Here is a 13,328-nt window from a genome sequence, read left to right on the forward strand (position 1 = left end):
ATATAAATTATTAGACCCTATATATAAATGTTGAAGAAGGTCTCAAAGAAAAAGATAACTGATATAGACTACTTAAACAGAGTTCTGCCTAAATAGAAAAAGAGCTAAATGATATATTAAAGTCTCACCAACCTTTCTTAATTATATGCAGATTACCATGAATTCGGTGATACATGTTAAAGACTGATCATGAAATTTCCTTTAAATTATATTTGCTTTTAGTAAAATGTTTAACATTTTGAAAGCAACATAAGCATCATAAAGTAGAAGCACTATAATGAAGTGGTTAAGAGCATGAGCTCTGGAGTCAGAATTAGCTTTGAAACCTTCTCTTAGCTCTATGAACTTAAATTGCTTAGCTTTCCAAAGGTTCAGCTTCTTCATCTATAACACAAGGAAAATAACAGTACTCATAGAACTGTAATAAGGATTAAATGATATAATATATGTAAAGCATAGCAGCAATAGTATTACCTATATAGTATTTAGTATATTTAGTATAGTATGTAGTATAGTATAGTATTGCCTATATAGCTTGGCATCATTATTATTATAATTGTACATTATCTTTTTTTTAAATTTTTTTTTAACGTTCATTTATTTTTGAGACAGAGAGAGACACAGCATGAACGGGGGAGGGGCAGAGAGAGGGGGAGACACAGAATCGGAAGCAGGCTCTAGGCTCTGAGCCATCAGCCCAGAGCCTGACGCAGGGCTCGAACTCATGGACCGCGAGATCGTGACCTGAGCTGAAGACGGATGCTTACCGACTGAGCCACCGAGGCGCCCCTGTACATTATCTTTTTTTAGAGCACAAGGTGGAGTGGGAGAGAGAGAGGAAGAGAGAGAATCTTAAGCAGACTCCATGCCCAGTGCTAAGCCTGACTCAGAGCTTGATCTCATGATCCTGAGATCATGACCTGAGCTGAAATCAAGAGTAAGACACTTAACCAACTGAGCGACCCAGGCACCCTATAACTGTCCAATTTATGCAATAATGCAGTATAGTTACCTCCTGAAATAATGTATTATTTCAAAATTAACTTCCTTATAACTCTTAAAATTTAAGTAACATCAACTTTAAAAGAATGTTTTTATCACTAAAAAAAACTTCCCCCCAAACTTTTAAATATGTCTTTTCAAAGGTATTCATTTATAACCTGTTTTACGTAACTAAAATCCTTCATCATACTGTACACACTTTAAAACTGAAAAAAAAGTTGCTATATGTATACATATGTATGCATATGTATATATGTAAAATTTAATATATTTCAATACATAACTACACAGGGGAACTCTACTTCTCAGAATTCCTAACTTCATAACTATAAAATGGCTTCCTGGAATATGAAGATGCCACTAGGGAAAGAAACAAATATAAATTATCTTCATAAATCTCCACCTAGCATAAATCTAGGTAAATCTCACAATATACTTCCATTAAACTAAAGATCCCTTCATAAGCTTAACCCGAGTTTATATATTTAAACATTCTCAACTTCACTGCTTTAACTCAATAGTAAATATTCTGTCTTCTATTTGACTATTCATGTTGCCTTTTTTAAGTCAATGAGAATTAAATAGTAATAATAATGTTATATAGCTTTTGAAGGTAAAGATATGGCCAGTCTTTCATCCTTTTCTTTCATAATTTAGTATCCAAACTGAACTGAAACACCATACCAATTTTTAAAACAATTATCATAAATTTGAGGAGAAAATATGAAAATAACTAAAAAAGCATAATATACTGAACAAATGTTATTCTATTTCAAAATTTATACCCTATTTTTAAATTCTACTTAACTATATTAGAGAAGCTCAAAATTTAAAAGAACCTTGTTTCCTTGTAAAATAAAGTGTTTTTTCTGTTACTATAAAGTTTTAAGTCATTCTCAAACTTACTTATTCAACCTGAAATTTTGTCATATATGTTTTTCTTAAAGAAAGGTATATCTGTATAGGGACAATCAGATATACACAAATAAAATGTAATAATCAACAGAAACTAGATGAAATGATATATTAGTGAACACTACTATCATTTTGCCTTTCCTCATTCAGCACAGTATAATAGAAAAAATATCAGTTTCTGGGTCCATAATTTGTGACTGTAATACAACTTGGATCAATAATATAATCTTCCTAAGACTTAGTTTCTTCACCTGTGAATCAAGGAAAATACTACATAAGTTTACCTGTCGAGGACTAAGGACACTGTATATAAAATTTATAGAGTGCTGACATAAAATAGATACTACATAAATAATAGCTATCAGTAGTAAGAAATAAGCTGATTTGCTTGTTCCATTGGATGGACCACCAAGAAAAGCACTCTACTGATCAATTAGCTTACAGGTTTCAGATAAAATTTAAAATCCTGTTAAGAGTGGATAGTATATCCTTACCCATGTAAGCATTAATCTTATAGTAAAGATAGTATTCTTCAAATATTTATGGTAATATAACCACACCTGAAAGCAAATTAAGACATTCTTAAATCTAGCAGGTCTTGCTACAAGTATTTTTTAAGGCTTTGGGACTGAACTAGTATTAAATCTATTTCCTTGTTACAGGTATAGAAATAGGATTATTAGCACAACAGGAGTGTAGAGTATAGGGTGAGAGACAGTGTAAGTGAAGAGAAGATGGGACTCTGTCATGGGGGGGGGGGAGCTAGAAAATTAGAAAAATGAAACAGAAGTAAAAATAAGGTTCTTCAAACTAGAATATACTAGTAAGAACCTTGGTATCCTAAAATAAAAGCAATACCTCTGCTCTGTTCTCAAGCATAGAGCATTAAACTGAGACTTTATTAGTATTTTATTTTAGTAAAACGAATTCATGCAGCACAGAGTTTAAGTGAGATTTGTGTAGAAGCATCTGTTCCACACACAGTAAGAGATTCTTTAAAGGATAAGTTTTAACTATTAGACGCTTTGTATGCTGAAAAATATACACAGCTCTTTCTACACGGAAACCTAGGTCTTAACAATAAAGCTGGGACAATAAAATGAAACAGTGAACACCCAGTCATTATTTCTGACCTTTCAGCATAAGCTAAATAATCAATATTTTATGGAGGGAGAAAACCATTCAAGGATAAGACCCAAAAGTTCAAGTTACTTTTATTTCTATACTTTCTGATGCTTTCATTTTCACAATGTTTATGAAAGCATAGTGATCCCTAGCAATAACTGAAACACATTATAGTAGCTCTTTATAATACCAGAAATTAGTTTTCAAAATGAGGAAGATAAGATACCCAGATTCCAAACGATTCTTATAACGGTGTCTTTACCAGATGATCCACCACAAGCTGGGAAGTCCTCACCACAGCAATCTCGATTACAGTGAACCTTTCATTATCCAGCACCTTGCATGTGTGCATTACGATAATAACATGTTCAAAAACAAGAACATCAGTTCTTCTCAATTATCAAAGGTTAAGTTATATTTAATTTAGATTCCACATCAAGGACTTGTATTTTCTATGATACATATAAAATAAGCAAGTCCTTTGAAAACTGATCACTCAAGCTAGATCTTTTTCAATTTGCCTATTTAGTAATTTTAGAAAACAGCTTTTTGTAACTTCATAAAACTAAACAGGTAAAAATTACATGGTTTCAGAAGGCTGATAAAACATTCTAAACAGATAGTTTAAATATTATTTCCAAATACAACCAGGAATAAGGATGATTATGGAGGAAAACAGAAATGGTAGGACTATAAAACAAGGAAACAGAATTCTGGAAAAAAGGAACACAAAAAACTGGAAAAGAAACAAAAGTATATAGATTGTGAGTTATGTACATTACCTAGGTTTCTCTAAATTCAAACTGAGTATATACCAAACTTTTTCTAGTAGGCACCCTTCACCACTTTCATGTTTCCAATTAACTTCAGAAGGATTCTTAATATTATGCACTCAAGGAGTGTAAGTATCAGTGTTACTCCTTTTGGTGTATTAGTTGGTAAAATCAAGTGAAAGATACAATGATTATCCAATTGTTCAACTTAATTTTTCCCCTGCTTTCAAAGTATACGTAGATTGGGCTAAAAGACTTCTGAGTAAAGAAATACTATAAAACTATTTTAAAATAGCACGAAGAAAACTGGAATGAGTCTAAATAGGCCTTGACCAATTGAATATATTTAATTCCTTTTAGTGATAATCATGAGCATCATGCAAATAATTCCACCATTAAGAAAAATGACCACACTGCCAATAACCAAATAAAATATGACAGTCTTCTGAAAAAGTATACGGAATATTTTTAATGTGCTAGTGGCCAACGCCTCAGCCTATATAGAAAATGTTCTTATATACTTAGAAGGTAACTATTACACCTTTTACATTCACATTAATACTGCATATAATAGTTCCACATATATTTGTCATAATATGTATTAGAATAATTTATAAGAAACACTTACTGGGTAAATTTTTTGGATGGATGGAAGGATGGGTTCAGGTAGGGCTATAAAAAAAAAAGTTTAAAGCTTCTGTGATTCACATAATTCATTTCACAAAGCAATAATTTGTCAGCTACACCCCAGGTATGAGACTATAAGGGTTTCTGCTAGAATTCAACAGTTTCCATATATTTTGTGAATTAACTCTGATCCCTAGAAATTTAAATTCAAAATATATCTAAGTTGATAACTTCAGGTTAATAAACTATGTATATTTCTAGGTAAACAAATGTTCCTTGCATTTTTAGAAAAACAAGTCATCAATGGACACACATCATTTGGTCCAACATCAGACACACACACAAAATAAGCAAGACAAGGATTGTTCTACATATACTGAATGAACATTGTTAAGATGGATGTAGCTATCAAAAAAAATTTTTTAAGTAAAGTCCAATGATACTGTATCATGAAAGAATAATAGCTATATCATAATTGTCCCTTTATGTTTAATTTCTTCTAATAAACAGTAATACCAAAACTGAGATAGTTTCAGGAGATCGATCTATTAAAAAAACTGAAAAAAAAAAATCTTCAACTTCACTAATTTTTAAAAAGGAGGCTTGAGCAAAGTTTAGAAATATAAATCAGAAATATAAAGTTTAGAAATATAAATATAAATATGCCACTTTGCCATAAAAAATTAAAATTTCATACAAAGGAATCATTATCTTTATATGTTACTTTATTTTTTGTCATTCTTCATTCTCCAATATCTTTACCAAAATCCAACCTGCAAAATACAATATCTTGACTATAAGATACAAGTAATGTGTTTTCAAGATTTAAGATTAAAGACCAAATATAATACCATAAAACAAACTGTGTATTTAAGAATTAGAAACACATTATATATAATTAAGTAAACTCAGTAACAATCATTATTTTTAATTTGCAGTTTAGCAAAAACCTTTTTATATAACTTCTGGAATACATTAATATCTAAATAATCAACTATTATTACCAACTTACGTGATCTCCAACTATGATTATAAATGTATAAGTTTCTATCACATAATATTTAAATATCTCTTCTGTATCATGTTCCATTCCCAAGTTGAAATCGGAATAAAATAAAATTCCATGATAGTCTGGAATGTTCACAGTGTGTGACTGAGGGGAAAAACTCATTACTTACTGGAATCACTCTTAGGAAGTAAAAATATTTTTTCCCAGAGGCATTCAAATGCTCAAAATTCTAGAAGATCCTACAAATAAACTCAAGCCCCAGTTACTTTAATTCTAAACGTCTTTATATTCGTGTAATAGTTTTTAATGACTTTCTAACAATTTTGCTGTAATATAGAAGTCAAATTGGTAAATCTTACTAGAAATTAGTTTACTTAATTAAAAACCTGAATTCCCTTCTCACTGAATACCCCTAGTAAATTAAAATTATAATTTAAAAAACAGTGAAGAAAGGTTATAAACATTTAGAAAAAAATTTATTTCATTCTAGAATCATAACCAGAATGTTGGAAGAGAAAAACAAACAGTAATCACTGGTTAGGGTCTTTCAATAGACAAAGCACCCTGAGAACTAAGCAATTTGAAAGTTTTGGGGAGCAGGGATATCACTCAGTAAATCCCTTGTCTAACAACCTTAAAGCTAGTCATTTGTGAAAATAAGTAAAAGAAAAGTGGAGTCAGGAAGCCCTGAAAGGGGTGCTCTCACACACTGCCACCATTCTCCATAAGAAGTATACTTTGCATTCCCCAATAGGAAGAAGCTTCCTTTACATACTCTAGTAGAAGGAAGAAAGAATTCTTCCTTGCTCAGCAACAGCCCAGGCAATGAGAATTCAGCAAAACAGCCCCTTCCAGCTTCCTCCCCTTCCTCCATAAAGGCAAGCCCCTCAACCTCCATTCTCTGGACTTGCCAATGGTTGGTTCACTACAGTTTGCTTGTTCTGAATTGCGATTCCTCTATTCCAGAATAAACTCACTGTACTGGCAAAAAAACAAACAAACAAACAAAAACCTAGCTCTTTTGTTTTTTAAGGTCAACACATTGCAGAGCAATTGGCGTACCGTGGCAGTTAACACTATCCTGATAGTAACGTCAAAGTCTTGAATAGTTTTTCAAATGTTTATTTCACTCAAAGCAACATATATTCAGGGGCACCTGGGTGGCTCAGTTGGTTAAGCATCTGACTTCAGCTCAGGTCGTGATCTCACAGTTCATCAGTTCAAGCCCCATATTGGGCTATATCTGCTGTCAGTGCAGAGACTGCTTCACATCCTCTGTCCCCTCTCTCTCTACCCCTCCCCCTCTCACTCGTTCGCTCGTTCTCTCTCTCAAAACTAAACATTTGGGGGGAAAAAAGCAACATACATTCAGGAAGGATCTAGCTGTAACAGCTATTTTTACTTCAAAATTTTGGACTTCAATCTTTTAAATTTCTCTCTCAAAAGAAAAAAAAAAAAACACAAAACACCTTACTATTACAGTATCTGATCAATAGATAACACCTTCAGAACAGCTACTCTGTAAGATTTTACTTTGCCTACATTTCAGATGAGAGCTTTCTGGTCAGGCCTCCACAAATTTAAACATGGAAACATTCCATTCTGATTCATCAAAAATTCAACTAAAAAAAAGAGATCTTCAACAATAAACAACAATTTTGAAAATTCAAGGACAATTTTGTTTTTGAAAGAAAGAGTGCGTGCAATCTAAGAGGAACAGGGGAGGAGAGAGAATCCCAAGTAGGCTCCATTCTCAGCGCACAGCTAGACATGCAGCTCAATCCCATGACCCCAGGATCATGACCTGAGCCAAAATCAAAAGTCAAACACTCAACTAACTGAGCCACCCAGGTGTCCCAAAAATTCAAGAGCAATTTTAGAATGCCTGAAACAGTTTTGTACCTGAAAACATGGTAAACATTCTATGAATATTCATTCAAATTATTATTTCTAACCAGGTAATACTTTTGCCTTTTTATTAATTATTATTATTAATCTTAGATGGCCATTAAAATCTCTTCTCATCGGCTTTTTCCCTTCACACTTTCATCAGTCACCTTTCAAGCATATGTAGTCAATTACTAACTATTGAAATTCATTCTAGGAAATACTTTAATCTTTTCAACTTTTCCATATACAGAAGACAAATTTCCTTTCTCTACTCATGGCAGAAAAGATATTAAAAAAGCCTTTAAGAAGTTAAATGAAACCTAAAAGTCCATCCAATCCAATTATCCCTGTTACAGATAAGAATATTAAGGCCAGAAAGGTGGAATAAACTGGCCAAAATTACAAACACTAGTTCACTGTGGCACGACTGGAACTGCTCAATACACTTCGCAGACTCCTGTTTGCCAAAAAAGCAGCTATTTATTTCAATCTAATTTCAACACGGCTACTTATTTCAATCTAATTTCTTCTAGTGAGAAGTAGCCAAAATTTGCCAAATAACAGTTACGCTTTTACTTTTATTATTATTTTAGAGAGAGAGTGTGTGAGAGGGGAAGATGGGCAGAGGGAGAGACAGCAAGTGAGAGTAAGAGAGTCAGAGAGTCAGAGAGTCAGAGAGTCAGAGAGAGAGAGAGAGAGAGAGAGAGAGAGAGAGAGAGAAGAGGAGAGGAGAGAATCTTAAGCAGGTTCCACACTTAGTGCGGAGCCCGATCCGGGGCTCAATCCCACGACCCTGGGATCATGACCTGAGCTGAAATCAAGAGTCACAGGCTCAACCAGCTGAGCCACCCAGGCACCTCAATACAGTTATACTTTAGCTGTGCAGAGTGGATGTACTTTAACAAAGACCTAGAAACAGTGATGATAGTGCCATTAATTACAAATCATCTTAGTGAAGAGGACTTTGTCAAAAACAAAATAGGTTTAACAAAATGTAAACAGAATTTTAACATGATTTTTGAACAGTGGTAAAAAATTTCTGAACTTTCAACTTGCTTACCAAACTGCCTCAGTACATGTGTGATAAAAGTCCATTTTTCTAAAGAAGGCAAAGTAAAGTATCTAAAGTAACCCACAAAAATGGAGAGAAAGAGCACATATTATAGCTGTTCATACATGTTCAATACTGTAGTCAAATCTCATTTCTAAATCACAACTAGTGTCTATTCACTTTTTAGTTTTAGTTGTAATTTAAAATGTACATTTGACAAAATCTAAATAACCCCTGATGTATTTCTGGCACATAACTTTTCAATATTTATATACATATGAATACATACACAAACTCAAATACAAATACAATTTTTAAAATAAAATTGATACCATGTTGTATATGATACCATATCATGGATATTTTCTTTTACCATTAAATACCCTAAAAACATATTCTTAGCAGCTGAAAATATTATAATTAATTCAATCATTCCTCTATTCTTAAAAACTTAGATTATTTCCAATCTTCTATTATTTCTTTCACCCAAACTCCATGCCAACTCACAAGGAATAAAAACTTCTTTATCCAAAAAGAAAATCCTTTAATTCCTGTCTCAAGTGAAAAATAAAAAACATGATGAATGGTGCTTGAGCTTATTTTTATAGGGCTTCTGAACATGCATGTGCCTCAAGATAATGGATCCACAATATAGCGGTAAAAGTTCTTTGAATACAAAAGAGTAATATGAAAAAACTGTCAAAAAACAAAACAAAACACAGCGAAACTTCCTTATAATGTTTTCTGGGGAATAACATTTCTAAAACATTTGTTCAAAGCAACAAATTAGAAAAATATGGCTATATGGGCCTTAGAAAGAACTTTTTAAAACAATACTGTTTGAAGACAGTGTCAACAGAAAAGACACCATAATGAAGTTTAACTGTGTTTCCATTTTAAAAATTGGGAAAAACCCATAATACTTACTTTGTAAATAGTGCAAAACCATCAATACAAGACTATAGCTGCTTAAAGTACCACGACTGGCATCATTTATCTCATGGTGACTTGCCCACTTCTTAATCACCAGTACTAACGGACGAACTCGATTTTCAACTGAAAGTAAAATGAAAACTTAAAAATGGTAAGAAAATATTACGGTTTCTCTGTAAGTTTGTATCATTTCCCAACTCCAAAAGAAAAAGCATTTCCTCCCTGTGTATTAAACATTGTGTTCACCATAAATGTGTCTTACTTTTACAAGGTATCTTAGTCACCTTTTAAAAATTACCAATTACTAAAATTCATTTTATTGACCTGTAACTCTGGTAGCATATAAATTTTAGTGTACAACATAGTATACATATAATAAAATGAGACACTACACATTAAAATAATTAAAAAGATGTCAGTGTTTATTATAAACATATTTAAAAAGGAATAAAGGATAAAGAGAGAAGCTATAATTATTTGGAAATAAACAAAAAACTTACGGTATGCGTAAGTTCTGAGGAGGAATGTGTTTCTTATTCCAACAATATTGTTTACATTCAAGTCGAATTCCACACAACTATTAAAAACAGAGAAAAATACTTTACCTCAAGTGTTTTTGAACAAATTAAACTAACTCCCTAATAACTAAGTTAATATTCATCTACCCTATGATGTAAAAATAGCATGATCCCAAAGACCAAATACTTTAAAATGAGACACTAACTTAGCAATAAGAATAAAGATATAGTCAGTATATCATTTTAATATGATTTACTGTATATTAAAAATACTAAACAGGATAACAGTTGTAAGATCCATAATGTACTTCTAAGGCTTTAATTATCCTTAATAAAACAAATTATAAAATTTTGCAATCCATTCCAGGTAAACAAAATTATATGACCAAAAACATTTCTGGTCAAGTTATTTCACTGAGTTATATATTCTCAACTAATTTGGAAGTAAAGCATTATTTGCTTTAAAACAATAGGAATAAAAAGCCAAATAAAGAACAGGTGAAAAAAAAAATAAAAGTAGTCTATACATTATATTCCCTCCAAAAAGGATAAGATATAAATAACATATAAATTATATTATACCAAAGTGAGCTACTGATAATCTGGAAGGACAATAGGGATACGTCTTTGAAAGCAAAGATATGGTGCAATTCACAATTTAAAAAATAGGGCAATAATGAAGGGATCTACAAAGAATGGCAAAACTCAAAATAAAAGAAAGGATTAATGTAAATATACTATTAGGTCCAACAACTTCTGCACACTGAGTTTTTCTATGAAAAGACTGCCTAATATAAAAACAAAATTCCTTTTTATAAACTTTTAATTATAAAATTTGAAATTTACCAATGCAGATTTCCTTTTTTAGGGAAAGGAAATCTTATAATCTTTCAATTAACCATGCATATTGACAAAAATGGATAGTAGTATCAACACTTCAGATATATACATATATTTGCCTTTGGGAAACTTATGGCAGCAAGAGAGTTACATTCTCTAACTGCGTCTGTGCAAGGCTAACACTAAAACCACTGTGCATTTCCTCTATATACCTCAACAGAGAGGAAGAAACAGGCAACAACCAGTTTGCAGTTAAAAACTTTTCCAAAAATATGATTCAGCGCTTTAAAAATATCCACAGTATTTGCTTCAGATTTTACTTCTGGAAATATTAAACTAATCCTTTATATGGAAAAAATTTAATGTACAAAATGCTTATTCTAACAGGGGAATAACTAAGTTAATCATAATATATTCATTGAATGAAAAACTACTGTAAAGCCATTAAAAATCAAGCCAGAAAAAATTCACTGATATAAGCAAATATCCATGATATATGGTCAGGTAAAAAAGTATAATCTCAATTTTAATTTTAAAAACTCTTATGCATTCACATGCATAGAAGAGGGACTGAAAGTTTTACACCAAAATGTTACCATTGGTTATCTTTGGATATTAGAAGCCATTTTTTTAATGGTCTGTATAGAGAAGAAATATAAAATGGTGTTTATAAAGAACATTTAACAATGAAAAAAAGTTTGTATAATCTTAAATAGGAAAAAAAAAATGCGCCCAACACAGGAGCACCCAAATATTTAAAGCAGTTAATAACAAACATAAAGGAAATAATCAATAGTAATACAATAAAAGTAGAGGACTTTAACACCCCACTTACGTCAATGGACAGATCATTCAAATAGAAAATCAACAAGGAAACAGTGGCTTTGACTGACACATTTGGACCAGATGGATTTAACAGATATATTCAGAACATTCTATCCTAAAATACCAGAATACACATTCGTTTCAAGTACACATGGAACATTCTCCGGAAGAGATCACACAGTAGGCCACAAAACAAGTCTTGACAAATTTAAAAAGATGGAAGTCATTCCATGCATCATTTCTGACCATAATGCTATGAAGCTAGAAATTAACCACAAGAAAAAATCTGGAAATAGCACAAATACATGTAAGTTAAACAACATGCTACTAAAACAATGAATGGATCAACCAAGAAATCAAAGAGGAAATCAAAAAAATACAGAGACAAATGAAAATGAAAACACAATGACCAAAAATCTTTGGGAAGCAGCAAAAGTGGTTGCAAGGGCAAAGTTTAGAGCAACATGGGTCTACCTCAAGAAGAAAAATCTCAAACAACCTAACTTTATACATAAAAGAGTTACAAAAAGAAGAACAAACAAAACCCAAAACCAATAGAAGAAAGGAAATAATATAGATTAGAACAGTAATAAACGAAACAAAAACTAAAAAAAGTACAGAACAGATCAGTGAAACCAGGAGCTGGTTCTTTTAAAAGATCAACAAAAGTGATGAACCGTTAGCTAGTGTCATCCAAAAAAAGAAAAAAAAGAGGGAGAAACAGAGAGTATTCAAATAAACAAAATCACCAAATAAAAGAAGAGAAATAACAACAACACCATAGAAATATTACAAAGGATTGTATGAGAATATTATGAAAAATTATATGCCAACAAACTGGAAAACCTAAAAGAAATGGATAAATTCCCAGAAACATATAACCTCTCAAAATTGAATCAAGAAGAAATAGAAAATTTGAACAGACCCATTACAAGCAATGAAATTGAATCAGTAATGAAAAAACTCCCAACAAGTAAAGTCCAGTACCAGAAGGCTTCACAGGCAAATTCTACCGAACACTCAAAGAAGAGTTAATAACTATTTTTCTCAAACTATTCCAAAAAACAGAAGAGAGGGAAGGCTTCCAAATTCATTCTATGAGACTTGCATTGTACCCTCATAGTAAAACCAGATAAAGACACTACAAAAAAGAGAACTATAGGCCAGTATCTCTGATGAACATAGATGTAAAAATCCTCAACAAAACATTAGCAAGCTGAATCCAGTAATACATTAAAAAAAAATCATTCACCACGGATCAAGCGAGATTTATTCCTGGGATGCAAGGGTGGGGTCCAATATTTGCGTCTCAATCAACATGATATATCACATCCGTAACATTAAGAATAAAAGCCATATGATCATTTCAATAGATGCAGAAAAGGGGGTGCCTAGTGACTCGGCTGAGCATCCAACTCTTGATTTCAGTTCAGTTCATGATCCCAGGATCATGGGATCAAGCCCCACATTGGGCTCTGTGCTGAACAGAGCCTGTTTAAAATTCTCTCCCCTTCCCTCTCCCTCTCTCTCCCCCTCTCCCTCCCTCTGCTCCTCTCCCCACCTTGTGCTCTCTCACTCTCTAAAATAAAATAAAATAAAATAAAATAAAATAAAATAAAATAAAATAAAATAAAAGTGCAGAAAAAGCATTTGACAAAGTACAACATGCATGATAAATCCCTCAACGAAGTAGGTTTGGAGTGAACATACCTCACCGTAATTAAGGTCATATATGAAATATCCACAGCTAATATCATACTCAAAGGTGAAAAACTGAGAGCTTTCCCCCTAAGATCAGGAACAAAACAAGGATGTCCACT

The 13,328-nt window shown here is 32.2% G+C and overlaps 1 protein-coding gene across 2 annotated transcripts in view; it reads right to left on the reverse strand.

Moving 5' to 3' along the window:
• Nucleotides 1-13,328, reverse strand: part of TENT2 (terminal nucleotidyltransferase 2) — a 71,449-nt gene that overhangs the window by 23,251 nt on the left and 34,870 nt on the right. For both annotated transcript variants that reach the window (XM_060635468.3, XM_060635467.3), the window contains exons 9-11: nucleotides 9,826-9,902; nucleotides 9,320-9,448; nucleotides 4,444-4,487 (exon numbers count right to left, since the gene is read on the reverse strand). In XM_060635468.3, the coding sequence (XP_060491451.1) occupies nucleotides 4,444-4,487; nucleotides 9,320-9,448; nucleotides 9,826-9,902 (250 nt within the window). The remainder of the gene's footprint in view (nucleotides 1-4,443; nucleotides 4,488-9,319; nucleotides 9,449-9,825; nucleotides 9,903-13,328) is intronic.

Source organism: Panthera onca, chromosome A1 (genome assembly GCF_046562875.1).
Source record: "Panthera onca isolate mPanOnc1 chromosome A1, mPanOnc1 haplotype 2, whole genome shotgun sequence".
Lineage (NCBI taxonomy): Eukaryota > Metazoa > Chordata > Mammalia > Carnivora > Felidae > Panthera > Panthera onca.